This window comes from Notolepis coatsorum, assembly GCF_963971535.1.
Source record: "Notolepis coatsorum genome assembly, chromosome: 7".
Lineage (NCBI taxonomy): Eukaryota > Metazoa > Chordata > Actinopteri > Aulopiformes > Paralepididae > Notolepis > Notolepis coatsorum.
Window position 1 is genome coordinate 27,066,126 of NC_140171.1, and position 27,960 is coordinate 27,094,085.

Genomic DNA, 27,960 nt, shown 5'->3' on the forward strand with positions numbered 1-27,960 from the left:
TTTCGAATTGCAGCCTCCCGTAGGTGCTCTTTAAAAGCGGTTTTGAATGTGGGCAGGGATTCACATTCCTTTACAGCTTTGGGTAGGGCGTTCCACATTGTTGTGGCATAATTGCGAAACGTGTTGCGAAATAATTGCGAAACGTGTAGTCCCTTGTTTGAGCCGAATCTGGGTTTAACATGATTTGTTGAGCTTCCTCTGGTGTAGTGGTTGTGGTATTCACTGACCTTTGGGAAGTATTTTGACATGTACATGGGCACCCCGGTCGTATAGTGTATCTTGTAGACCAGGCCCATTGCAAGTTGCTGTACTCTGTCGTCTACTCTAAGCCATCCTAGGTTGTCAAAGTGGGCAGGGGTGAGGTGGGTTCTGGGGTTCAGGTCAAGTAGTAGTCTGACCAGTTTGTTTTGTGATGTTTGTAATTTTGTTTTAAGAGCCTTTGAGGTGCTTTGGTACCATGAGGTGCATGCATAGTCATAGTACCCTTGAATGAGTGCTCCTGCCAGAGTCTTCAGGGTATTCTTGTTTACCAGAGAGGAGATCCGGTACAAGAATCTAGTTCGTTGGTTGACTTTTTTTATTACATTGGATGCCATTTTGTCACAGGAAAGATTTGCCTCTAGGATGGAACCCAGGTAGGTAATTTCGTCTTTCCTTGTGACAATATTGTCACCCACTGTAACTGAGAAGCCGTCGGTCTTGCTGAGTTTGTTATTTGAACCGAAGAGAATGGACTCTGTTTTGCCCATGTGTAATGATAGTTTGTTATCAGCGAGCCATATGCAGATTTTGCCTAGTTCCGAGCTGAGGGTTTTTTCAACCTGCAACTTGTTCTTGTCAGAGACCAGCAGGGCTGAGTCGTCCGCAAACAGGAACAAGTTGCAGTCACAGGCTGACGACATGTCATTTGCATAAATTAGGAAGAGTAGCGGTCCTAGTATGCTTCCTTGTGGAACACCACAGCTCACTGTGAGGGGGGGGGGATAGAGTACCGTTTACCTCATACCATCTGTTCTCTCCCCTCCAGGATTGCATCCAGCTCACTGATAAGCTATCAAAACCAATTGCTTTTAGCTTGTCCATTAGAATGGAGTGATTGACAGTGTCGAAGGCCTTTTGTAGGTCCAGCATGACCATGCCGCAGTATTTGCCCGCGTCCACCTCTTGTTTGATGTGGTCGTTCAAATAGAGGAGGCATGTGTCAGTGGAGTGGGACGTTCTGAAGCCAGATTGGAATTCGTAGATTAGATTTTTTTCCGCCAGGTACTTTTCGACCTGTTCGTAGACTATTTTCTCCATGACTTTCGAGATGGAGCGCATTTTCTTTTTTGCCACTCACTCGCTCACTCATAAATAACGCCATAACGTTATTTCGCGAGCCCAGCTGTCAGAAACTGTACATTGTAAGTACGTCCCCCATTTTCAATTTATCATAACATAACATACACGACATACAGATAGACAGTACTGCTGCATCTATACATTTATGACATACCAGATTTGCAAATACAGTACTGTTTGTGATACAAAAAGATGATGCCAGTTCTAAGCTTATTTTAAAATTCTAAATATACAAGCTAGGGGTTCCGGTTCCAGGTCGAGGATGGAGTAGTCGCTCATTGCCACGATGTGACTCCTGTATTTTTATATTTAGTCCTAAAAGCCTCTTTTTATATTTTCAACTCAGTTAAACCTTTTTTGTATATACCCCCTTTATGTTTCTAGTACCTATTTATTTTGGCTGCAAGAACCATAATGGCGACGAGACAACTGAGAAATGAATCCAAGAAGGACGACGCTCCCGCTGATATAACCGCCATTGCTGGGCTAATTGAAGAGCTCAGGCAATCCTTAACCAACGAAATCAGAGCGTCCGCTGCCTCGCTCGAAACCAAACTCGACAGCCTCTGGACGTTGGTTAATGACCATGCCGAGCGTCTGACCTCTGTGGAAGATGGCTTGAATACTTGGATTGGCAGGGTGGACACGCTGGCTAGAGGCTAGGTGTACGGCGCTAAAAGAGAGCAATGATAAGCTAAAGGCTAAGCTAACCAACGTCGAGTCCCGCAGCCGCCGGTCTAATATTCGCATATTAAGACTGGATGAGTCCGTTCATAGCGACCGGCCCAGCGACTTTTTTGCGGAGGTACTGGTTGAAATTCTGGGGAAGGAGGTCCTCTCTACGCCACCCGAACTGGACCGGTGTCACAGGGCCCTTACTGCCAAACCAGCACCCGGCTCCAGGCCTAGAGCGGTTATTGCTCGCCTACACATCATTATCGAATAAAAGAGAGGATTATCCGGGAGGCACGGAAGAGGAGGGGAATGCTGGAATACAGAGGGAAACCAGTCCTAATCTTTGAAGCAGGCCCGGACGCCTGTATTCTTAACCCAAACGGTGCATGCTTCCGCGTTCCCGTTTTGCGCTCTGATTGGCCACTGATGTTTCTGGTCGCACCAATCGTGTGACGGCAAGTTCTTTCCCCGGTTAAGCTTAGGCACTCTTTCGAAGTTGGTTAAGGTTAGAGTTTGTCTTAGAGAATGGCGATAGAACGGTTAGGGTTAGGGTTTGCATGCTGGTCGAGGCGGAAATAGGCATTTCCGCCTCGAAAGTCACGCGATTGGGCACACATGTCACATGACCAGAAACGTCAGTGGCCAATCAGATTAGCAAAACGCATGAACCGTTTGGGTTAAGAATTTTTTTTGATGGGGGGGTTCGACTGGCCCATTTAGTCCACTTCGATCGGCCCACTTTGGTAGGGTAGGGCTGAAAAAGTTAGATGTAAAAATGAAAATTGACACAGAAAGATGCTTAAAAATAGCCTACTAGCTCTTGCAGTGATTTCAGTCATCTCCCAGGCTACATGGTCTGTACGGCGGGCCAGTGTGGGCCAGTGTGAGTCCGTGTGTGGGCCACTAATGTGGGCCGGTGTGTGGGCCAGTGTGTGAGTCGGTGTGTGGGCCACTAATGTGGGCCGGTGTGTGGGCCACTAATGTGGGCTGGTGTGTGAGTCGGTGTGGGCCAGTGTGCGAGTCGGTGTGTGGGCCACTAATGTGGGTCGGTGTGTGGGCCAGTGTGTGAGTCGGTGTGTGGGCCACTAATGTGGGCCGGTGTGTGGGCCAGTGTGTGAGTCCGTGTGTGGGCCACTAATGTGGGCCGGTGTGTGGGCCAGTGTGTGAGTCGGTGTGTGGGCCACTAATGTGGGCCGGTATGTGGCCCATGTGGGCCGGTGTGTGGGCCGGCAGTGGTGCCGGCAGGATTAAATTCCATAGTATGCATGCTTGCTCGCACAGAAACAGTCCATCCAGATGATGTAGCCTACACAGCGCTCTACTACAGATCCACTACCCAGAGCGCAACGACACACAGGTGACAATAGTGTGTGTGCGCGCGGGCCGGAGTGACTCTGAACGTCTCAGGCTGAATTTGTAAAACACAGAAAAAAGGCATTTATAATGCATGTCCCCTTTAGATCAACTTTCCAGCCCCCTGTCAACTGTCAACCTGAATTAACATTCAGTATTCAATATGGTCTGATATTAACATTCAGTATTCAATATTGTCTGATTCAATATTAACATTCAGTATTCAAGTAGAACAGCTAGCTAGCCGTTGTGGACACTCACCTTTCCACAGCAAAACGGTAGGCACGGCACCTTGGTTGAAAAATGCAGGCTTCAATCTATAAGCCTCTCCGCTAAGCCACCTGACCGCTATAGAATGTCCTATTATGACATCATACTGTGACATCACAAATGTTCTAGGATGTTTGTTTATGACATCATACTGTGACATCACAACGGAACATGTTTGAGAGACATTTGAATAATATAAATAATGTTTGGTAAGGCTGTCTCCGAAGCCTGTTTTTGGGATTCAAACTTCGTCAGGGTTCTTCGAACAGACGTTCAAACCTTCGTTTTTAATTAAAAAAGTTAAATTAAAAAAATTATTATAATTTTTTTTAAATAAATTCTTTTTAATTTTTAATCTTTTATATCCTCAAACGAAATCCTCAATTTGAATAAAGTGATTAATCTGATTAAATTACTATTTTTTCTTGTATTAAATCAACTTTCCAGCCCCCTGTCAACTGTCAAATGATGTCAACTGTCAACCTGAATTAGCATTCAGTATTCAATATTGTCTGATTCAATATTAACATTCAGTATTCAAGTAGAACAGCTAGCTAGCCGTTGTGGACACTCACCTTTGCACAGCAAAACGGTAGGCAAGGCACCTTGGTTGAGAAATGCAGGCTTCAATCCATGTTATTTAGTCTATTCAGTACTGTTTCAAGATGCACAATGAGATCTTCTTCTTCTTCTTCTTCTTTAGAATTTCCGGCAGTGTAGCCGCATGAGAGAATTGTTGAATATATATACACAAATGTTCTAGAATGTTTGCTTATGACATCATGCTGTGACATCACAAATGTTCTAGAATGTTTGATTATGACATCATACTGTGACATCACAAATGTTCTAGAATGTTCTATTATGACATCATACTGTGACATCACAAATGTTCTAGAATGTTTGTTTATGACATCATACTGTAACATCACAACGGAACAAGTTTGAGAGACATTTGAATAATATAAATGTTTGGTAAGGCTGTCCCCGAGGCCTGTTTTTGGGATTCAATCTTTGTCAGGGTTCTTCGAACAGACGTTCGAACCTTCGTTTTTAATTAAAAAAGTAAAATAAAAAATTATATATATAGGCCTATATATATATATTTTTTTTAACTAAATCCTCAATTTGAATAAAGTTATTCAAACTTCGTCAGGGTTTTTTGAACGGACGTTCCTTCGTTTTAATTAAAACATTTAAATAAATAAAAAAATTCTCATTTCTTTTTATAAATTCTTTATTTTTATTTTTTTATATCCTCAAACTAAATCCTCAATTTGAAGAAAGTGATTAATCTGATTAAATTAGTCTTTTTTTCTTTTATTATTTTGTTAGTGATGTAATAAAAAATAACACAAAACAACGATAATATACGATTGATAAACACCCTGATTAACCAAAACACTTAAAAGAAAACTGGATGAATTATTATAATAATATGTAGTTGGCACTTCTTGAGTTAATACATGTAAAAAAAATTATTCATTGATAACCCAAAAAAAACAGTATCTACTTGAGGAGAGAATGTGTATATCTTTGTGTACACACTTACCGCCCATAATGGGAGTAGGTATGCGTTACTCATAAATTGTTTCTGCTTGGGGAGAAGTCTTGGTTTTGGGGAGAGTAATAGGGTTTCCAACCTGCCCTACTTCTAGAACCAAAACAGTGAACAAAATGTGTATTTTAGCAGCTTTAGGGGCTACAGGCGTGTATGGTTCACCAGTTTGATAATAATCTATTATTTGGGAAACAGAAAATACTCTGTTACACTATAACCACTTGTAGGGCTGGGCGTGGGCCATATGGCCAAAAATTATATTGCGATAACGATATCGATAACAATATCATATCACGCAATATCCATAATTATCGATATTATTATAAGTATATATATATATATATATATATATAAATAACACTTATAACTTGTAACACTAAAGATGGCGGCAACGACAAAGAATTACTGCAAAATAAACATACATCTGTTGTTTAAAAAAAAAAAAAAAAAATATATATATATATCTTTTTTTTTTTTAAACAACAGATGTATGTTTATTTTGCAGTAATTCTTTGTCGTTGCCGCCATCTTTAGTGTTACAGCCCCTCACACTCCAGTTCTCAGGCTGCAGCTGGTTTGAAAGCTATAAAGTAAACAGGCTTCTCTGCTGGCTGTGGCACCAGGGGAGTTGAACAGTTCTGGCTCTGCTAGTTTCTTTTCTATCTTTTGGCGCTTTTTTGGTGGACAAACCACCGCACATGTGCACCCAGGGGCGGACCTAGCCCATTTGGCGCCCTAGGCGAGATTCACCACTGCGCCCCCCCCCCCCCCCCCCCCCAAATGTTTTTTTCTTCTTTTTTTTTTTATGGCTTTTTTCTTCATAGTTCTCTAACGTTAGTCTTTCTTTCCTCAACGTTCAATTCTATAAACACTTGACCGATACCCATCAATGCACAGCGCTCTAGCATGTTCTGACTGTGAACACCTAAAGCTGAGGCTCAGACCGACCGACCGTTTTAGATTTTTGGCTCATTTTCCCTTATGTTAGAATTTTTTTAATGTAAAAATAATGGTTGCAGATATATAGGGGGGCGCCAAAACTGCACAGAAAAAAATAATAAAAAAAATAAAAAAAATATATATTTTTTTTTTTATTATTTTAATTTTTTTTGGCGCCCCCCTCTGGGTGGCGCTCTAGGCGACCGCCTATATCGCCTGTAGGAAGGTCCGTGTGTGTGTGTGTGTGCGCGCGCGCGTGAGAGAATTTTGTGATCCTACTTTTTTTCTTTGCTAGAAAAAACTCTAGCCTTAGAGAAGTTAATTGCATTTGATTGTTCCAAGACTGACTTAAAAACAAGACATGTAAATGTAAAGTTGTATATCTCATTCCATTCTCTCATATCTCATATTTAATTTCGTAAATTTTTTTGTTCCTAATTCCTTTAGTTCATTTTTTGTTTTTTAGTATTGTGTGATTTTGTGTAGGGCGTACTAGCAAACTATATAGCTACATTGTCATTGTACGCAAACATTAACTGCACATGACAATAAATAATACTGAATCTTGAATATATCCTATTCCATTTGTGCAATACTATTGATACACCTGGCTACCCCTGTCACTTTACTCTACACACAAAAGCCTAATTTTAATAATTTATGGCAAATAAAATAATACATCTAGTTTATTATTGTGTTATTTGGTGACTTGCCTGGTCGTGTTATTATACCTAGCCGCTTTGTTTATTGTGAGACAAATGTAAGGGTTTTCTTTAGCTCCTGTCATATCTCCTGGCTTTTAGCCTACACACAATTACAAAAACAGAATGTACCGGTACTTAATCAAACAAGACGTAGCCTGCACTTTTTGTATCACAAACAGTACTGTATTTGCAAATCTGGTATGTCATAAATGTATAGATGTAGCACAGTACTGTCTATCTGTATGTCGTGTATGTAATTATGTTAAGATGAATTGAAAATGGGGGACCCTGATGTAAACAAGACGAAAGTCTTTCTCTGGTCTGCATCCCCCCTTAACAATTGTGTGTATTGAGCTGTACTGTACCCCTTTCTGCAATCTGTTAATAAAGTTTTCAATCAATCAATCAATGCAGCCTAAGTAAAGAAGCCAATTTGAATTTCCCTCAGTGGTGTCGGATTTCGGCTCTTTCTTTCAGCTCCTCCCCAGGTTAGCCTACGCATACTGCCCCGTCGTTTACATGAAAAAAAATCTTTATGCTATCCAGGCCATTACTACATTACGTTAGCTTTTATTCCAGTTTACAGTTACAAATCATCACGGTGTTGTGGCTGGTCTTTCTGAAGTGGTATGTCGTCATACAGGTGAGCATGCCGAGTTATTGCAGCAGTAGACATATGCGTTATTATTACTCAACAACTTTGTTTAGGCCCCGAGGGACGCTGTAGCTGAGAGGAAGAGGGTCGCCACACAAGATGAACAGACGGAATGAGGGAAAGCCTATTCGCGTACGTGGGTTTGTTGGTAGCCTAAATGTTGTCGTTCCAAATTCCAAGATTGACTTAAAAACAAGAAATGTAAATGTAAAGTTCATAAACATATCTTGATATCTATAATATGCGTACCTGCATCGTAAATTAAATAGCTCGAATTAGCCTACATGAAATAGCCATCAACATAATTTGAAACCCATTTCAAATTAAATATTCAATTAATTGGCTCACGTTTGCATGTCAGAATTGGGTTATGCATACAGAATTAAACGTTGTATGCAAATGTATTTTTTATTACGCAGGTAGCCTATTGATGCACAATTCAAAGGAGCGCAATTTAAATTAATATTAAAAATCAATTATGAACACAAGGAACAATCTACCACTTTGTTTATAGAACAAATGACAAATGGCTGTTTGCAAGGAACGATTAGAACCATTGATGCACCTCTGAATAAATCTTTGGAGTGCCTTTGTCATGTCACCACCAATTGCTAATGTGCTATTATCATGTTAGAGTAGCCTACTGTAAACCAAAACCACTACTTAAGGGCTCTTACATTGTTGTGGCTTAAAATAATGGATCTTGATCTTACTATGCTCTTTCAGTGCAGTTATAACGTATGAAACCTGTACCTGAAACACCTGTCCCTCAATCACAACAGTAATGGGTTTTTAATGTCCTGATTATGTTCATTCCTTTCAGGTCAATGAACATATTCTGCACCATTTTCTTCTTTTACCCGACACTATTGGTCCTCCTGGTCGGCTTTCAAGAATGCATCTCAACTCACAGTGACACAGTTGCTCCACCAGAGGTCAGGGAACACAATGGTACTCTATACGCAGCATGCAAAATGAAACCCAGCACGACACTAGCTGATGGGCTCCCTAAGGTCTACGGGCATGTGCTATTCAAGCAGGAATACCCCCACGGGACCCTGAAAGTCCTTCTCCGTCTCAACGGCTTCCCGAGCGGGAGCTCAGAGCCCAGAGCTGTACATATCCACCAGTACGGAGACTTTAGCCAGGGATGCGAGTCGACTGGGGCCCACTACAATCCTCACGCGGCCCCTCACCCGAACCACCCGGGAGACTTCGGTAACTTTGTGGCCCTTCAAGGAAGAATCCATGAACTGATTGATTCTGAGGCAACTCTGTTTGGGGGACTGTCCGTCACGGGGAGAGCGGTGGTTATCCACGAACGGTTTGACGACTTGGGCCGTGGCGGTGACGCTGGGAGCCTTCTCCATGGGAATGCTGGCCGGAGACTTGGCTGTTGTGCTATTGGGATCTCTTCCCCCAAGCTCTGGAATATGTACAATGACAGGCAGCAGAGGAGAGGCTGACATTATGTATTGCTTTAAGACGAGTTTTGATGAAGTCTTTAGTCATTGTCCTTTCAGACAAATAAAACATTGCTCCATTGTTTTCACTGTCCATTTCTAATGCAATGACTCATCCACTATACGAATTAAAAAGTGAAATGTAACAAGCCTAAAGAAGCACAGCTTAGTATAGTCAATGGGGGTATACAGTAGAATAGATCAACGGGGGTCTATTATAGTTATTTGTAATGCCAATATAGTACTTTTGCATTGCTATTTAAATAATACATACATTTTTTGTATCCACCTTTTCTCCTCTTTCTATTTTTCTCCCATCCCAATTCCACTGTGCCAATTCTTCCCTCCCCTGTCTTGAACGTTGCTCGCATATGCCCCCCACTGGCCGGTTGTAGGGAGGATAGAAGCCTTGCATCACGTGTCCCCTCCGATACATGTGGAGGCAGCCTGTCGCATCTTTTCACCTGCCAGCGCGGACTCTCATTGGCAAGGTGTAACGTGTGGGAGGCTCACACTACCCCCATTTCCTGTCTCTGCTGTGCAGGCGTCCCCAACCGACCTGCAGGAGTCGCTGTCCACAACGTCCAGATTACCACCCATCGACTTCTACCCGCTAACTCTGCCAATTGAGTTAGTATGGGGGCCAGCCCAAGCCGGAGGCAACGCCGACAGCCGGAGTCGAACCCGGTGTCTCTTGAGTTAGTGACGAGCGCAATGTCCGCTGCACGGTATATCAGTATGTCCACTTACCATACTGCTGCATGCATTATAATGCATACATTACCTGAATACTGCTGCATGCACTATAATGCTATTTCCACAAATACTGCTGCATGCATTATAATGCATACATTACCTGAATACTGCTGCATGCACTATAATGCTACATTTCCACAAATACTGCTGCATGCATTATAATGCATACATTACCTGAATACTGCTGCATGCACTATAATGCTACATTTCCACAAATACTGCTGCATGCATTATAATGCATACATTACCTGAATACTGCTGCATGCATTATAATGCTATACATTACCTGAATACTGCTGCATGCACTATAATGCTACATTTCCACAAATACTGCTGCATGCATTATAATGCTATACATTACCTGAATACTGCTGCATGCACTATAATGCTACATTTCCACAAATACTGCTGCATGTATTATAATGCATACATTACCTGAATACTGCTGCATGCACTATAATGCTATTTCCACAAATACTGCTGCATGCATTATAATGCTATACATTACCTGAATACTGCTGCATGCATTATAATGCTATACATTACCTGAATACATGCATTATAATGCTACATTTCCACAAATACTGCTGCATGCATTATAATTCTATTTCCACAAATACTGCTGCATGCATTATAATGCTACATTACCACACATACTGCTGCACGCATGACGCATTATAATGCTACATTATCTGAATACTGCTGTACACTTTTCAGTTAAAGTAAAGTTGATTTACCACCACCACTCCAGTCCCTGAAAAGTATTTATTCTGCGAGAAAATACATTTTGTGCACATTCAACAGATAAACATAGACGGTTGGTTGATATAACTGCTGTTTAGTGAGTTATGTTTGATCACAATATCAACATATTACAGTATGTGCTTGTAATATAGACAGTGAGACATCATACAGACATTTAGTATATACATTCTTAACATCAGATGGAGTGACAACCCAATGTCATTGCTGAGCCCTTTTTAAAACACAAAATACGCTTGCTGTGTCAGATGCATTTCACAGCGGGTTAGACAAAAGTAGACTATACACATTGGAAAATAAATACAACTATATCTTTGTACATGAATTTAATTCTAAAAAGTATTCCCACATGTTCTATGTACAGTATAATTGTCATGCAGATTTTTATAGCTTGGTTCAAACGGCGGGTTTGGGATTTAAACATGGCTTTTCTTGTTGATCACTACACAGATGCCCAAAAAAGATTTTAAGTAATTGATGGCAGGCTGTTCGAGCCTCCTACACAGTAAATTTCGCTGAGTAAATTTTACTCAAACGGAGTAAAAATGTACTCACTTGGACTCGGTTTGAGTAAAATTTACTCTGCGAAATGTACTGTTAGGCTCGTAAAAAAACACATGGGAGGAGAGAGAGGACAAAGACTTGTCTTGTTATAATAACCTACAGTATAACAGTTTACAGCACTTTTCAGAATAAATCATTTCCTGTGAGGAGTTGGTGAAATATGCAGCACAGCCAATGCTCTCAAGACACTTTGTCCCCTCATTTTCCCTACAAAAAAAAGGTTTTGTAGATGTGTGACGCAGGATTCTCTGCTTTTGACAAACACTACATATGTTGCAGAAGATGTGCTGATGTTTTGTGGACCCCAGGAAGAGTAGCCACGGCACGAAAGCTACAACATGAGCTAATGGGGATCCCAAGAAACAACATGACACTGGTGTGCTCATATTATTCACTGTCCAGTGCCCACAGTGCCAAGACTCGAACACAGCGAAAGATTCCTAGATGACCAACAGACCAAATGGAGAGGTGAATTGTGTCCCCGCTGGATTTTATTATCGGAAAGCTGGAGGCTTTCTTTCTGCATATTTCATTATTTCACCTTCGGTTTACGATGTGGGGTACCTCATCAGGCTAACAGAGGGTATTTCACAGGGAATCAAGCCGGTGAGCTCCCAAAATAGACCAAATGAATGCATGTAGTGGATCACTAGGGTAATAGATGGTTTGTACTGGCAGTTGTGTATTTTAGCTGCCGTAAGAATGTGTCATTATAACTAGGGATGTTCGATATTGGCTTTTTTACAGATACCGATATACCGATATTGTCCAACTCTTAATTTCCGATACCGATATCGACCGATACCGATATATGCAGGGTTTCCCCCCCCAAAAAACGGAATAATTTCAGGTAATTAACATTACATATCTCTTGTCGTGGAATTAACACAACATTATGCATACTTTTGACAATAAATAAAATCAGAATTGTTCTTACTTGCTTGCCTGGGTAACTAACGTTTAAATAAATGTAAAAAATAATAATAATAATTTGAAAACCGATAATTTCCGATACAGTTTAATGCCAATATCGGCCGATAATATCGGACATCCCTAATTATAACCAATTTCACAGCAACGTAGCAGTGAAGAAAAACAACCTCCACATCCTTAGTGTTTTTTTTTTTTTTGCTATGCAAAGACTGTGTTTAGGTCATATTTTCAAATGAAAGTGACAGTTGTCAGTAACTGTTACATCAAAGCGATAACGACTTCAGGCTGTGGCTTATTGTGCAATATTGTTGCTGTGGCAGAGTAGTCCACAATAACACACAGCTCCTCGGTTACGCTTGGTTTTTCGTTATCCACAAGAAAATGGAAATGAAGAACTTGTTAGAGGAAGCAGTATAAGGTAACGTAATATTCATCATCATCACCATTATAGGTCATTATTTTATGCTCTGCCTCTCTCCCAATGTTCTGCATTGTGTCGGCAGCAGGCAGTGAGAGGACTTCAGACTTCCCTAAGACCTGCGACTGTCACATCTTGTCTGAAGGTGTGAGAGTTCCTCCTCGTCGTTAGTAGTAGAGCTGCAGGTGGATGATGGAATATCAACATTTCCCACCATGGAGTTACTAAGAGGTTCGATAGTCTCCACATCCTGAGCGCATTTATCTGACTGATCCTCTTCCGTTAAGCGTTGGGAGTCCTCCGATGTTCCATGTAGACGATGGGAGTTTGAGGCGCGGGGTTCTTCCCCATCCGTCTCTGTGGTAGAAGAAGACCTTAAACATCCACTGTCTTCCAACTGGTGGTTTGTAAAAGCTGTTAATGTTGTGGTCTGTGACTGGTTATTGCTTGGACACTCATCATCACTCATTGTCGTTTCTCCTTGAAGACTGACTGACGCTTCCTCAGCTGACAGGCTGGAGGTATTCTGCTGAGATGTTTCCCCACAGAACCTTGAGGACGGTTCTCTATCAAGGTCTTCAGAATCCTCAGAAACAGCTGTTGATTCTTCCAACAAGCTTGGCATTCCAAGAGAGTCCTGCTGAGTGATTGATATACCTTCTGCTACATCACCCCTGGCTTCTACTTGACGACTGGCAGACACCTCATCAATCAAATGACCTGAGGTATTTTGCTGATATGTTTCCACACAGAACCTTGAGGACGGTTCTCGGTTAAATTCTTCGGAATCGTCTGACACAGCCTTCGATTCCTCTGTCTGTTCTGGCATTTCAGGAGAGTCTTGCCGGTTGATTGATATACTTTCTGGTCCATTACTCCTGGTTGCTGCTTGAGGGGTGACCGACACGTCTTCAGACGACTGAGATATTTCCACACAGATTGTTGAAGATGGTTCTCTATTAAATTCTTCTGAATCGTCTGACACAGCTTTCGATTCCTCTGCCTGCTCTGGCATTTCAAGAGCGTCTTGCCGGTTGGTTGATATACTTTCTGGTCCATTACTCCTGGTTGCTGCTTGAGGGGTGACCGACACATCTTCAGACGACTGAGATGTTTCCACACAGATTGTTGAAGATGGTTCTCTATTAAATTCTTCTGAATCGTCGGACACAGCTTTCGATTCCTCTGCCTGCTCTGGCATTTCAGGAGAGTCTTGCCGGTTGGTTGATATACTTTCTGGTCCATTACTCCTGGTTGCTGCTTGAGGGGTGACCGACACGTCTTCAGACGACTGAGATGTTTCCACACAGATTGTTGAAGATGGTTCTCTATTAAATTCTTCGGAATCCTCTGACACAGCTTTCGATTCCTCTGCCTGCTCTGGCATTTCAGGAGAGTCTTGCTGGTTGGTTGATATACTTTCTGGTCCATTACTCCTGGTTGCTGCTTCAGACGACTGAGATGTTTCCACACAGATTGTTGAAGATGGTTCTCTATTAGATTCTTCTGCATCACCTGACACAGCTGTAATTCCCTCCACCTGGTTTGGTATTTCAGGAGAGTCTTGCTGGTTGGTTGATATACTTTCTGGTCCATCACCCCTGGATTCAGCTTGAGGACTGACAGACACTTCCTCAGACGACTGGACGGAGGTATTTTGCTGAGATGTTTCCACAGAGAACGTTGAGGGCGGTTCTTTTTTACATTCATCTGAATCGCCAGACACAACTGCAGATTCCTCCTCCTGGTTTGGCATTTCAGGAGAGTCCTGCTGATTGGTTGATACACTTTCCGATCCATCACCCCCTGTGTGACAATATAAGACTTTAATGTATGCTCGCTGGCAGGTACCGATTAATATGTGGCCAAAAACAAGATGGTTGAATGACTTATTCACCTCTCTGGCCTCGAGGACCTGGTACCACAGCATGCCGATCATCATTCAGGATGAGGGGATCTCTTCCTCCTTTCAGAGAATTATCTTATCAGTATTATCTTGTTTTGTCATGCATGCAGTTAAACTGCTGCAAGGTACACAACAATATGCACAACACTTCCAACAGATATGAGACAACACAAATAAGAAGTTAATAAAAGCAGGTAATAGTAGTTTATAACAGAGAGACTTACTTCCGTGTATTCCCAGGGACACATTGTAAGTCAGGCCTCCAGAAAGCAAGAAAAAAATAAAGGAAATTGGGTTGAAAGCCTTTGGTGAAATGGCAAAATACAAAGTATTGAATGTTGAACAAGATCAAACTTGAATTTTGGATTACGTATAAAAAAAATGAGGTATGATATACCAGGCATTCTCCATATTCCAGATGCCTCGAGTGACTTCAGTTTCTTCTCCAGCTCTGCCACTCGATTTCCCAGAATCCTATTGACAAAAGAAAGAGCTTTTGCATTGAAATACACAATAACGGAATACATTGAAATGCATATAAATATATATATATAAATAACGGAATGTACTTCCAGACCAGTCAGACCTCACTTGGCACAGTTCACACATTCGAGGCAAAAGCCTCAGATGATTCCTCACATCTCCTTTTTAATGAATTTGATGAGCTGCCCTCTGGGAGGCGCTATAGGAAACCCAAGTATTTTATCCCACATGCTGTTTCCTTGATGAACCCTTTGTCCACCAACCCCTACTTTTGCATTATTTCCTTTAGGAAAGTCTGTTGTGTTTAATTTAACTGAGACTCAGTTGTACCGTGTCTTATGCTGTTTGTTTGAGTCATATGTTTATAATTCTGTTCTCTTTTGTAAATTGGAATTCAATGTTCAATGTTTTAATTCAATCACGATTCTATTCTATTCTATTCTATTCACTCTGAAGTTTACTTGTTACATCTGGTCAGTGACCTGTTTCTATCAAAGTACAGATACGGCCATACTTGTTGGTATGCCGTTGGTGTTGAATGACCATATTCTTCTCGTGAATAGTTTCCAGCAGGGCTGTGGCCAGGGACTTGAGGTCTGAGATGGACTGAGGGGTGACCGGTAAACTGCAGCCGTTCTCTTCAGAGAGCAGCAATTCTTGCACTGCATCACACAACACAAGACAAAATGTATACAGAAGTCATATACATGCTGGAATGTCTGAGATCATTATAATTCATTGCTAATTATTATTAATAATCATCTTAAGTAAACTACATCTAAGGGAAGGACTAAGGAGTGAATTACATTTATGTGTTTGTCAATTACCATGAGACTTTAGACACAATTTTGTAGTAGGCCTACTTTATATATACACAGTAGATGTTTTTTTTTTAATCCTAATCATTCTGACCTTGTTTGGCAGACAGTACCCCAGTGAGTGCACTACTATTGGGTTTCCCAGATGTTTTGGAGTTCTTTCTGCTCTCCAGGGCAGTCTGTAATAAATCAAAATACCATTAATCTGAGGCAAAAAAAGGAATTGAATCTTTTAGATACACATTTCTTAACTTTGTTTTTGAAATTTGAATAATAGAGATGCACTGATACACACAGGAGCGACAGTGGCTTAGGAGGTAGAGTGGTCGTCTGGTAATCAGAAGGTTCCCAGTTTGATTCCAGCTCCACCCGGCAGCGTGTCGAAGTGTCCTTGAGCAAGACACTTAACCCCTAACTGCTCCTGATGAGCAGGTCGGCACCTTGCATGGTAGCCTCCACTCGGTGTGTGAATGGGTGAATGTGAGCCATAAGTTGTAAAGCGCTTTGGATAAAAGCTGTTATATAAATACAGTCCATTTTACTGACACTATTTACAACTTATGCCTCACATTCACACATTCACTCACACATTCCAACGGCAGACGCAACCATGCAACGTGCTAAGCTCATCAAGAGCAGCTAGGGTGGGTGGGTGGTCGGGTGGCGTAGCGGAGATTGCGCTCGTCACCAATGCAAGAGGCTGCGGTCTCGACTCCCGGAGTCAGCATTGCCTGCGGCTTGGGCCGATCGTCATACTAACTCGTTTGCCGTTGTGGACAGGTCAGGTCTGGGCGCCTGCTCAGCGAAAGGCAGGAAGTGGTGAAGGCAGCGTGACCTCCCACGCGTTACACTTCACCAATGAGAGTCCTCGCTGCCAGGTGAAAAGAGAGCCGCTGGCTGTCTCCGCAAGTGTCGGAGGAAGCATGTGGTAGACTTCAGGGTTCCCTTGTACCGACTGCTTCATTACTTAAGGCAACCATCTTGCGCGGCGACGCGGCAGCGCCAGAGCGGAGCGGCAGAGCGGAGCGGCAGAGCGCAGCAGCAGGCGGCAGAGGCGCGCAGTTTGCCGCGGCATTATGCATACGCAATCCCCCCTGTTTTAACATCGACGGTTAGCTCAACTCGTTCGCCAGCTTGCTGTGGAGCCTGCGGTCCAGTTGGTGACAAGTTCGAATCACTTCAATTTTTTTTTTTTTTTTTTTACGTTTAAATAATTTATCGCCTCTCTATATAAACGTCTTTCTTTCGCCGGTTAAGTTTAGGCATTCTTTCGGAGTTGGTTAGGGTTAAGTTTAGGCATTCTTTCGGAGTTGGTTAAGGTTAGAGTTTGTCTTAGAGCATGGCAATATTTCTTTCGCCGGTTAAGTTTAGGCATTCTTTCGGAGTTGGTTAAGGTTAGAGTTTGTCTTAGAGCATGGCAATATTTCTTTCGCCGGTTAAGTTTAGGCATTCTTTCGGAGTTGGTTAAGGTTAGGGTTAAGTTTAGGCATTCTTTCGGAGTTGGTTAAGGTTAGAGTTTGTCGCAGAGCATGGCAATAGAATGCAGCCTATTTCCGCTCTGCCGCTCTCTCGCTCTGCCGCGGTCACATGGGCGTCGTGGCCAATCAGAGAAACGCTGAACGCAAGTTGGTTGCCTGAAGTGTTGACGCGTACCGACCAGTATAGGAACATGCGCACAACAACCAGGTAAGGGAGGGGGGGAATTGGCATAACGACAAAAAATTTAGATGGGGAGAAAAGCATAGAAAATCAGGCGGAGAAAAAGAGGATAAAAAAATTAAAATAAAAATAGCATCTAGGGGTTAAGTCACTTTGACATGCTGCTGGGAGGAGCTATGATAATAATAATTTTTTTTTTATTATAATAATGATGACAACAACAACTATGACAACAATAATTCATTAGTATTATTATTATTAATAATGATAATCAAACCATAAAAATAAATGTGCTGTATAGTCTATATCACCTTGTACTTGATGAGATTTGTTTTGAGTATGGTCACCTCCTCCTGAAGTTGATTAAAGCGGTCATGTAAATATCTGAAAGGAAATATATCGCTTTACTCATCGGTCTAAGGAAGTACAGTATATTCCAATATCAGCAGGACATCTTATTTTCGGCCTTGATCCAGCTCTGTCAATTGCTGTTAGGCCCATTTATCCCTATAATGTTATGGTTCAATACAAATGTTTCACCCCACTGAATCACTGAATTGAATCATAGAATTAATATAAAAAGTTAAAAGAAAAATTGGGCAGATTTATAAATGTCTTTAAAGATCCCCTCCATGTGTGTTTTTAACAGTTAAAAGATATTGTATATTTTATAACAATTAGTTTGGTATGGTTTTTCCACCATAAATCTTCAATAAACTATAAGCAATGGCTTATCAGCATCCATACACCTTTGCCCTCTTAGAGAATGCAAGGATCTATGAATGCCCCTTCCCCTTCCCCCCTCAAGTCTTTGTACATAAATCACTAGTTGTATCAAATTATTTAAAAAAATGCACGTTAGCATTTCATGTTATCATTCCCTAGATCAGTGGTTCTCAACTAGTGGGTCGCGACCCAAAAGTGGGTCGCAGGGCCATTTTGAGTGGGTCGCGGATGTGTGTGTGAGAGGGGGGAAAAAAAATCTCATGCTGCACTTTTATTTTGAAGGCCATACGTTTCCCATGACGCAGCGTGTGCAGTAGCTGTTTGCTGCCAGTGTTGTCATGACAGTAACGTCGTCACATCAGTTAGCGCTCATTGATTCAAGCATTTGTAAACATGGCGAAATGCAAATACGACACAGACTACATTAAATATGGGTTTTCTTACATTGAGGACAAAAGAGAGGGACCAAATCCTCAGTGTGTTGTGTGCAGTGAAGTGCTAGCACATGAAAGCATGAAGCCATCAAAAATGAATATTCTTCATAATACAATGCTGTTCAGTATCCCCTGATAGGGTCATCTCTGCTACAGTTCAATTTAGATTCTTGAAACTTGATGAGCATCACCAGTTTAAACTCGTTTAAAATGCATATGCCTGTAATTCAGGATAAGTCTGCCTATTTATTTAATACAATAAAAGTCTGCCTTTTTATTTCATATTTCATACAGTTCTATTTAGATTCTTGAATCATGATGAGCATCACCAGTTTAAACTTGTTTAAAAAGCATATATGCCTGTAATTCAAGATACATCTGCCTTCTATATAGTTCTCTGTAGCTCACTTGGTAAAGCATGGCATTAACAATGCTGAGGTTGTGGGTTCGATCCCATGGGGGACCACATATACTGAAAATCTATGCACTCATGTACTGTACGTTGCTATGGATAAAAGTGTCTGCTAAGAAGCATATATATATATTTTTTTTTTATTTCATTGTGTTTTTAGCCCTAGTTGCACTTTTGTTGCACTTTTTTTTTGTTCACGTTTTTAACAATGCATGAAGGATTGTGTATTACACTGCAAAAAGAATTTGTGAAATAAATCAAAGTGGTTAAAAAATGTGGGTCCTGAGGCTAGACCAGTTGACCCGCCTAGATGACAGCAACTTCGTCCTTCAACCAAGGTGCGTGAACTGGGAAAAAATATATAAAAAGGAGAGAAATTCAACAACTCTTAGATAGAGGCCGAAGTGTTCTAAAAAATAATGTACTTTATTAATATAATTAAAATCAATGTGTTTTGGCAACATGCCTTCATCATCAGGGTTACATCAGATGACTGTCAGATGGATGACAGTGTGGCCAGCTGGGCAATAGCGAGTTAGCGAACATGACAGGTTTGCAGGATTAGTTGTGTCACACAGGCGGCTCATTACAGAGAAGCTAGCTTGTGTCTGTCTCTGCACTAATCTAGAAAGAAACAGAGGGACAAACCTGTTCTCCATGCAGAGTGCGTCTACGTCTAAAATCCGGATCTCGTCGTTCCCCAGAATGTGGTTCATTTCCAGGTTGAGACGATGTGCCCTCTCTTGAAACACATTACGCTCTGCCCTCACATCCTGCAGCTCGTCTGTTAGCGACTTCACACAGTTTTCCAGAACCTCGCTCTATGGCAGCAGAGAACACACAAACTCATGCCTTGTGTAAGTTTGTAAGTTAATTCCCTGAATTTACAGTATCTCACCTGATTCCACCAAACTCGTTCAGAATGTTTCTCTTGTCATTGATGTACTGTACCAGGTGTACAATATTTCCTTTGCAAATGTGTGTATTTCTTTTTATCTACTTTTTTTCTTCCCCTTTTTTTCCATATTTTTTCCCCCATCCCAATTCCCTTCCTGGTCGTTGCGCGCTTTTTCCCCCTACTGTCGGCCTGGGGAGGGTGAAGACTACCACATGCCTTCCTCCGATACATGTGGAGTCAGCCAGCCGCTTCTTTTCACCTGACAGCGAGGACTCTCACCGGGGGAGTGTAACGCGTGGGAGGATCATACTATCTCCCCCAGATCCCTTCCGTGCTGAACAGTAGGAGCCGCTGTTTTACAACGCCCAGGACACATACCCCACCGGCTTCCCACCCGCTAACACTGCCAATTGTGTTAGTAGGGACGACCGACCAAGCCAGAGGTACCACTGACAGCTGGATTCGATCCTAGAGTCTCTGCGGTGATAGGCGAGCGCTTAGTCCGCTGCGCTACCCAGCCGCCCCTAAATGTGTGTATTTCTTGTAATTTGTTAAAGGACATGGTTTTGACAACAGCATGTGTCCTGCGTCATTCTTGCCTTGAGCTCTATTGGCTCTATCGTACCACTCTATTAGCTCCATTAGCTCTATCGTACTACTTTACAGGCTGTGAGAGGCTCCGCCTCCTTCTCTTTAGATGCTGTATAAAAGCACAAGGGATTATCTCAGAGAAAATTATTAACACCTCAGTATTTATGGCATTTTTCTTTCTTTTGGGAGTTTTTGAGATAATTAAGGTAATTTCTTTCTGAGACACTGGAGGCCAAAGGGAGTGAGGAACCAGCACAACATAATGATAGTATATGACCATAGGGTGTCTAGAGTCATTAGTCTTACGATGGTATATGATCATAGGGTGTCTAAAGCCGTTAGTCTTGTGATGGTGTAGGAGCTAATTGATTGTTTTTGTGTTATGTCTGTAGTTTGTTAAGTTCATCACTGGGTGGCGGCGCGGAGCGCATGGGTTTTGGATATCATTAGGCACAGGTGTAGGCTATTGCGCAATCAAGGTATGGGTGACGGAGAGGTCTCACGGTTTTTACCGCATGCACCCTCGCTCGTTTTCACTATTATTAATATAATTTTCTATAAACCATTGTTTGGCTCAGCAACCATGTATTATGTATTACGTTAAATGCTTGAATTAAATGGGAACCTCACCCAACGGCAAGGGACACCGACTGGACATTACTTTTATCTTTAATTGCGCGTCAAAGACGAGGATTTCCCGCACCCAGCCAAGCGTCTACCAGGACATCAGGATAGTCTCTACAGATGGTATATGAATATGACCATAGTGTGTCTAGAGCCGTTAGTATTATGACGGTATATGACCATAGTGTGTCTAGAGCCGTTAGTCTTATGACGGTATATGACCATAGGGTGTCTAGAGCCGTTAGTCTTATGACAGTATATGACCATAGGGTGTCTAGAGCCGTTAGTCTTATGACAGTATATGACCATAGGGTGTCTAGAGCCGTTAGTCTTATGACAGTATATGACCATAGGGTGTCTAGAGCCGTTAGTCTTATGACGGTATATGACCATAGGGTGTCTAGAGCCGTTAGTCTTATGACGGTATATGACCATAGGGTGTCTAGAGCTGAGTCTTGGCCAACTCTCTGGCTAGAGGGAGAAGAGGTGACGGCCTCAGAGAACAGATATTTTGGAGGGTGTGGCTTCTTTACTCATGCACACTATCTCAGAGTCTGCTGTCGATTCACACCAGTGTCCAGAGGAAACCGGACTCCTGACCTTTTCACTCCCTAAAGAAGAGGTGTTGGGGGGGGGGGGGGGGGTAGCCCAATCCTCTACTGTCTGAAGAGGAGGAAGGAGGTTCACTGAAGCTGTCATTGATGAAGATGGATTGAGGGTCTTTTTGGTTGCCCCTTTGACCTCGCCAAAGAGGTGTCGATAGCCATACAGCTCTTAATGCAGCCTACAGTGCCTGTTTAGGGCCATGGGTCCCTCTTTTAGGGGAATCCCGAACGTGGCCGCACCTAAAATGACTAAGAAAAACCTCTTGTTTGATCCTAAAGCAATCAGCGTCCTCAAGAAGGCTAGATGAACTGTGTGCGTCTTTGTGTTGTTATTATGTTTTAAAAACATGCCAAGCTTTTTAGACTTAGTAAGACCACACAGTTCCGTTCTATTCTATTCTATAGCTATTAAATATGAAAAGAAAGTAAACAACAGTCAGAGGTATTGACTCCAACAAGGCAAGAACGACATAGAACCATGTCGAAAACACTTACCATCCTTAATGGTATCATAAAATATGTATATACATGTATAAAATATGACTGACTTCCAGACAGTCCCACCTCTCACCTGCTCTCTTGCTCTCTCCAGCTGCCTGACCAGGTCCTCTCGCTCGTGGGCCGGGAAGTGGCGAGCGCCGACCTCCTCGTCCCCCAGCCTCTGTCTAGTGATGGTCATGCGGAGCAGCTGTGGAGCAGGGGTACAGCATTTGTAGTCAATTTGATTTCCCATCATTGTCTGCACAACAGTCATCCTATTTAATTATTATTCGTTTATTCTTTGAGGTCAGTTTCCTTTCAATGACATTCGCTTGAATAAAATATATGTATTATTAGTCTTGCTTGTGGATATGGTACAGGTATGTATCAATCAATATTAATATCAATATCTGAAGAAGAAAAAACATCCTATACTACCATGCACTCCTCCTACCATACTAATATGTCTTGTGTCTATGCGCTCAACACTGCAGCACCCAAGTTTCAGCACTGTTTGATGCACATTGTTACTCAGCTGAAAGAGTTGTACCCTTCCTGCTGACTTGTCGTACAGAACGTGTAAGTCGCTTTGTATAAAAGCGTCAGCTAAATGACAATGTGAATGTAAATGTATATAGTGAAGACAAACAGAACCAGACATACTGGCACATAACCATATTGATCGAGCTGCAGCTTTGAATCCAGTGCACAGTGTCGACACAGTACCTTGTTGTCGCCCTGGGCTTCTGCCAGTCGTTGGTTCAGTTCCTTCACCTCCTCAGAGAGCTGCTTACTTTTTTCTCTGGCATCAGTCAATAGCTGGGCTAAATTTACCTGAATAAGAGAAACGCACGGCCAGACATTGTCACCCTCAAACACCAACTCTGCTGGTATAGGAGCTACATTAAGCAACATTTATTTTGTTCAATTGGTATATCAAATGACACAGTGCTTTGACTGACAAAGCATCTCTGGCAGCCATAAATAAATATATTTATTCTTACAGTATATATATCTACCCACATCTGTCTGTAGTGTACATACCTGCATGTAATCCTTTTTACATATCTGTAGATACTATATGTACATCTGTACATATCCCTTACCTACTCTTACTAGTTACACTGCTGACCAGTATAACTACTACCATAGTGTCTTTATACCTGTATCACTGTACACAGGGGCGTAGCTGGGGGGGGGGGGGGGGTAGCTTAGGATGATTCCAAGGGCCCAGCACTGAGGGGGGGCCCACATTTTTTTTTTTTTTTTTTTTTAACTAGACATCACTCAGGTGTATTATTGATGCTCTCATTGATACTATGTTTGTTTCTGAAGTGTGTGTGTGTGTGTGTGCGTGTGTGTGTGTGTGTGTGTGTGTGTGTGTGTGTGTGTGTGAGATATATAGAGAGAGAGGGGGGGCTTTGGTAAACTATTGCATTGGTCCATTCATTGAAGATGAACGCAATGCGACATCCTTTACTAGGCTGAACTGCTGATCCGAATGTATAGGTAAAAACCATATTATGCGTTTTCATCAATAAAAAAATGGCCAAAAAAAATCCGCTCGCGCTCGCATTCACAGGGGGCCTACAAATACATTCTTTCATGGGGCCCAGAATCTGGAGCTACACCCCTGACTGTACATATTATATTACAACTCTGTACATACATTTGATTAGCACTATAGGCCTACTCAGTAGTACTAATTTATATATTTTATACCCAGTTTAATCACCTGTACATTGTATATTACTATTGCACTTTACTGTTACATTTACACTCTGCCTGGTTGGATGCCAAACTTCTTTTCGTTGTACTGTACTTGTATCTAATCTAATCTAATCTAATTCAAACTCACATACTTGATTCCGTTTCTCAGGAGGCAAAGTGGGATCTCCATCCTAGAAGTCAAGAAAAAGACAACAATAACAACAGAGAGGATTCACAAAGAGTCAGCGCGGTATACAGCGGCAAAGAGAGGCGGGGAATGTGTTCTCCCATCAGATTCTTAAATGATAAAAAAAACAAAATATTTTTTGTGTTTTTTTAGGAGAAGGAATACAGTGCTGTCTTACAATGAGTTCTCTGTACTTCTTCTTGAGTCCTTGGTGCCGCTCGCGGAGCTGGTTGGCCATCAGCTTGTACTGGTCTCTCTCCTGCTGACAAGTGTCCAGTTCTTTGGAAAGAATGAGAAGAGCCTCCTTCTTGCTCTCCAACTTGCGTTTACACACCAGGAACTGTGGAGATGCAAGCGTGGATGTTTTTTACCAGAAAGCAGAGATTATTTTCTAAGCACATTAATTGTATTATGACTTAAGTGTTAAACTGTTTAAGATAATGTTACTTACAATTGTTCTCAAATTACAATTGTTCTCAAATTGAGGAACGCCAGCCAAATTAATAATTCTAGTATGGTATTTCCATGGCCAACGAGATTGCATTCAATATTTGTGGACATGAGGTACTCTCTCCCAACGCCAGAAACCAGATAAGTAAGACTCAAACTTGTGATGTCATCAGGTATAAAGTCTGGAGCTGCTCCATTGACAGTGAATGAGAGACTGACTTTATGGATGTACATAATGTTTTTTTCCCCCTTTATGCCCAAATTATCTTTATTCTATAGAGGTGCTGTCTGTGCCATCGTTACCATATTTCCCAATTCATTGACTAGCTGCAGAAGCTTCAGACTGTATACCTGATGACACGTTTCAGCACTCTAGTTTATGGATTTGGGAGATAGTTGATCATGTTCACTAATATTTATGGACCGTCTTAGACCAGAGGAATAATACGTGTGAATTATTAAATTGGGCGTATAGTTCCCCTCTCTAACAGATATATCAAGGTTGACTGTTGTGTGTAAAATTACACAGTAAGTTAGTTTAACAAGCAGTCTAAATAAACTGACATTTCAAACATAATAATGATGTATTAGCCTATTAGAGAAATAAAAAATAAAAATATGTAAACACCTACAAGTGTCATACTGTTAGTTGGGGAATGAAATGTTAACCGTTTAATCTTAGGACTGTCAGATCATCGTTGTTGCGTGCTCTGTAAGAATAATGATACAAAATAAATAAATAAAAACGTCACTTCCCTGTACTGCTCTGCAGGCTTTGGTAATATTGACTTTCTAGTGTAAGCAATAAGCTATTTTGAAAGTATAGGCTACATTTAACCCTGTCTCTCTCTATCCAAAATGCCGCTATAAGCGCATTAACTTGACAATCCACGGTGCCGGTGATGATGAGTGACTGCAGTAAATAAACGACAGGCACGATTCCAAAGCATGTGGAATTACGATACCATTTACATTATGCTGAATGTGAATTTAGTAATCGAAAGGGGAAAACGCAACAGTAGAGTGCAGTACGTTCTCAGGCTGAATGGAGAAGGATGCTGCACATTAGTAAATGGCATCATGCGCACTGGTGGTGTGTCTCGTCTGTAACTGCGTCCTATTATTATATCACCTCATTAACCAGCCCCTGCCAGTCGTTCTCGCTTCTTCTAGAAGTATTCATCATCTTCGTTATCCCGACGCTGTTGTCAACAACAGAAGGCGAGTTTCACGGCGCCATCACGCCGTATTGATGATGTATCAAACGTCGCTGTCAGAGAAAGCATGATGATGAAGATGAGCGGTGGCCTCTGTCCTTAGAATTAGAACGCTATAGTCTACGTCACTTCCGTCGGTCCGGTGTAAGCGAGACGTGACGTCACGCCGCATTCGAGTGACGCTAGATTCTAAATTAAATTATCTGCAGAGCACGCTGTTACAAAAACAAGGAGGTTCTATTTAAAGTCGCACACATTAGGTCCTCAGCTGCGCCTAGTGCAGGAGGGTTGACATTAAAGTAGATGATAGTCTGGGACTGGCCCTAGTCCTACACTACACACCATTCACTGTTCAAGGGCGTCACCGTCACGTCACATGACCCACATAGGGGTGTTATCAAATCCTGGGAGAACTAAGCCTGGGAAACAAGATTTAAAATCAAATAAACTCCAGACATGCAATTTGGAGTGATTATTATGTAATAGAGGCCAAATGTAATTATCAACAAAAAATATATAATTGTGTGGCTTATTACTGGAACTTATAAACAGGTCAGGTCACAGTGGAACAGTAATATCATGCTTTTCCAGGGTTTTCATACTCTTATTAAAGTGGTTACCTATGGTTACAGGCAGCCATGTTGGAAGAAAGACAACTACATGTATTCCATGCAAGGCCTCTTGGCGTGGACCTTGAGGTTCCAGGGGGTCCTCAGCCAAATAAAGAATTATTTCATTTCACAATCATTCAATATCTGGGACACAATCGTATCAAATCATTTGGTGGTCCTAGTCCTTGCCATGAATAAAATGCCAGACCCCCTGCATACGAGACACTCACACATTTCTTAACAGTATGTACAGTATAGGCCCAATATGTGTTAATTATAAATACTTCTTGTAACATCTTTTCAAATAATTTTTGTAAATATTTTAGAATTTTTGTTAACTTTATCAAGTTGCCTCCTGGCATTTACTCTTCTGCCAAAAGTTAATCAATGGTTCTGTAAAGAACAGCAGAGAATAGAATAGAAGAGAATATCTCTATTGTCAAGTACATTTTTACATATACCTGACATTTTTCCTGTGTATTTAACCCATCTTAACTATTTAGCCTATTTAGACTATTTAGCCTGCATGTCTTAAGGATCAACAGTATGTACCAACCTGCATGTCTTAAGGACTATGTCAGGAGTATGTACCAGCCTGCATGTCTTAAGGACTATGTCAACAGTATGTACCAGCCTGCATGTCTTAAGGACTATGTCAACAGTATGTACCAACCTGCATGTCTTAAGGACTATGTCAACAGTATGTACCAGCCTGCATGTCTTAAGGACTATGTCAACAGTATGTACCAGCCTGCATGTCTTAAGGACTATGTCAGGAGTATGTACCACTGGCCTGCATGTCTTAACTCTTTAATTGCCAATGACGAGTATACTCGTTATAGCCCGCCAATCGTTGGACGCCAACAACGAGTATACTCGTTATTATGATCGTTATTTCTTTTATTCGATATTTCCATTAATAAACATGCAGGCTGCTGTGTGTTATCACTGGGGATGGGTCTGAGATCGCAAAAGTCCAATACCGCCACCTGCCGCCTTGCGGCCTCTATTGCACTCCATTTGAAACGATGTGGCTTGGTGTCTGGGCCAACACACATGCATCGACGAGAATGAAGCAGTCGCGGTTCATGTTCATTGCTGGATTACGTTGGAAACACGATCGCGATCAGTATACTTGGAATGGCGATCAGATAATTGGAATATTCTTTTCGGGACAGATCCTGGTCAAGGTAAGGGCTAAATGGTATCAATATTGCGTTGATCCAAAAATTCCTTCATGCAATCGGGAGCGTGTGTGTGTGTGTGGCGTGTTCCGTTGGTAGCGATCAAAACACGGAGGGGCACCCCCCCTTTCATGCATCCATGATGAAACATAATACCGATAATCTAAATTTGATTTGAGAACAGTAGCTAGTCCAGGGAAGAAATTATAACATTTTTACTAGAATACACGTTGCCGGCCATTACGAAGCATTTTGGAAATTACACCAGACCGCCCTGAAACTACACTCATATTCACAACGGTATAAAACAAAAATGTATGGATGGAAAAATTATCAGTTTTTTGCATCTTGACCGGAAGAAACTCAATGACAATCGACTATATTATTATATCCATAGCTATAATATATAATATAGCTTTAGGCCTGCAAACACAGCCACGTATCCCCATGTTAACCCATTCTCTGCCACCACTTTGACCATCCTAAACCATCCTCTGCCAGCGCTATTTGTCTATGGAGATGTTCACCTTCTTTGCACGGCTATAACTTTTTAAATTGTATTGCTAAATTG

The 27,960-nt window shown here is 41.7% G+C and overlaps 2 protein-coding genes across 3 annotated transcripts; one reads left to right on the forward strand and one right to left on the reverse strand.

Annotated features, from left to right (window-relative positions):
- The first annotated feature begins 7,348 nt into the window (after positions 1 to 7,348).
- On the forward strand, positions 7,349 to 9,046 carry LOC311231963 (extracellular superoxide dismutase [Cu-Zn]-like). Of its 2 annotated transcripts, XM_084318606.1 has the most exons (3): positions 7,403 to 7,470; positions 7,552 to 7,630; positions 8,322 to 9,046. In XM_084318606.1, the coding sequence occupies exons 2-3, from the start codon at positions 7,611 to 7,613 to the stop codon at positions 8,962 to 8,964; spliced, it is 663 nt and encodes a 220-aa protein (XP_084174732.1). In that variant the 5' UTR covers positions 7,403 to 7,470; positions 7,552 to 7,610; the 3' UTR covers positions 8,965 to 9,046. The 2 variants fall into 2 exon arrangements, with proteins under 2 accessions (XP_084174733.1, XP_084174732.1); XM_084318607.1 differs by lacking the exon at positions 7,552 to 7,630 and having other exon boundaries at positions 7,349 to 7,486.
- A 3,630-nt stretch (positions 9,047 to 12,676) lies between these two features.
- Positions 12,677 to 25,622, reverse strand: LOC311231593 (uncharacterized protein; the record flags this gene model as incomplete). The annotated part of the gene is made up of 15 exons (XM_084318221.1): positions 25,510 to 25,622; positions 24,106 to 24,267; positions 23,893 to 23,931; positions 22,757 to 22,864; positions 22,122 to 22,238; positions 19,481 to 19,653; positions 17,572 to 17,644; positions 15,696 to 15,780; positions 15,298 to 15,445; positions 14,698 to 14,774; positions 14,525 to 14,560; positions 14,292 to 14,360; positions 14,119 to 14,200; positions 13,256 to 14,036; positions 12,677 to 12,751 (listed from the first exon to the last, which is right to left on the reverse strand). Exons 1-15 carry the CDS (start codon positions 25,561 to 25,563, stop codon positions 12,677 to 12,679), a joined length of 2,079 nt encoding a protein of 692 aa, XP_084174347.1. The 5' UTR covers positions 25,564 to 25,622.
- Positions 25,623 to 27,960: the final 2,338 nt, after the last annotated feature.

What these genes read in the sequence shown, in the direction of transcription:
- LOC311231963 (XM_084318606.1), top strand. Translation starts at nt 7,611, where the DNA reads ATGAGGGAAAGCCTATTCGC. An exon ending in ATGAGGGAAAGCCTATTCGC is followed by an intron (nt 7,631 to 8,321) that starts GTACGTGGGTTT and finishes CATTCCTTTCAG; the next exon opens with GTCAATGAACATATTCTGCA.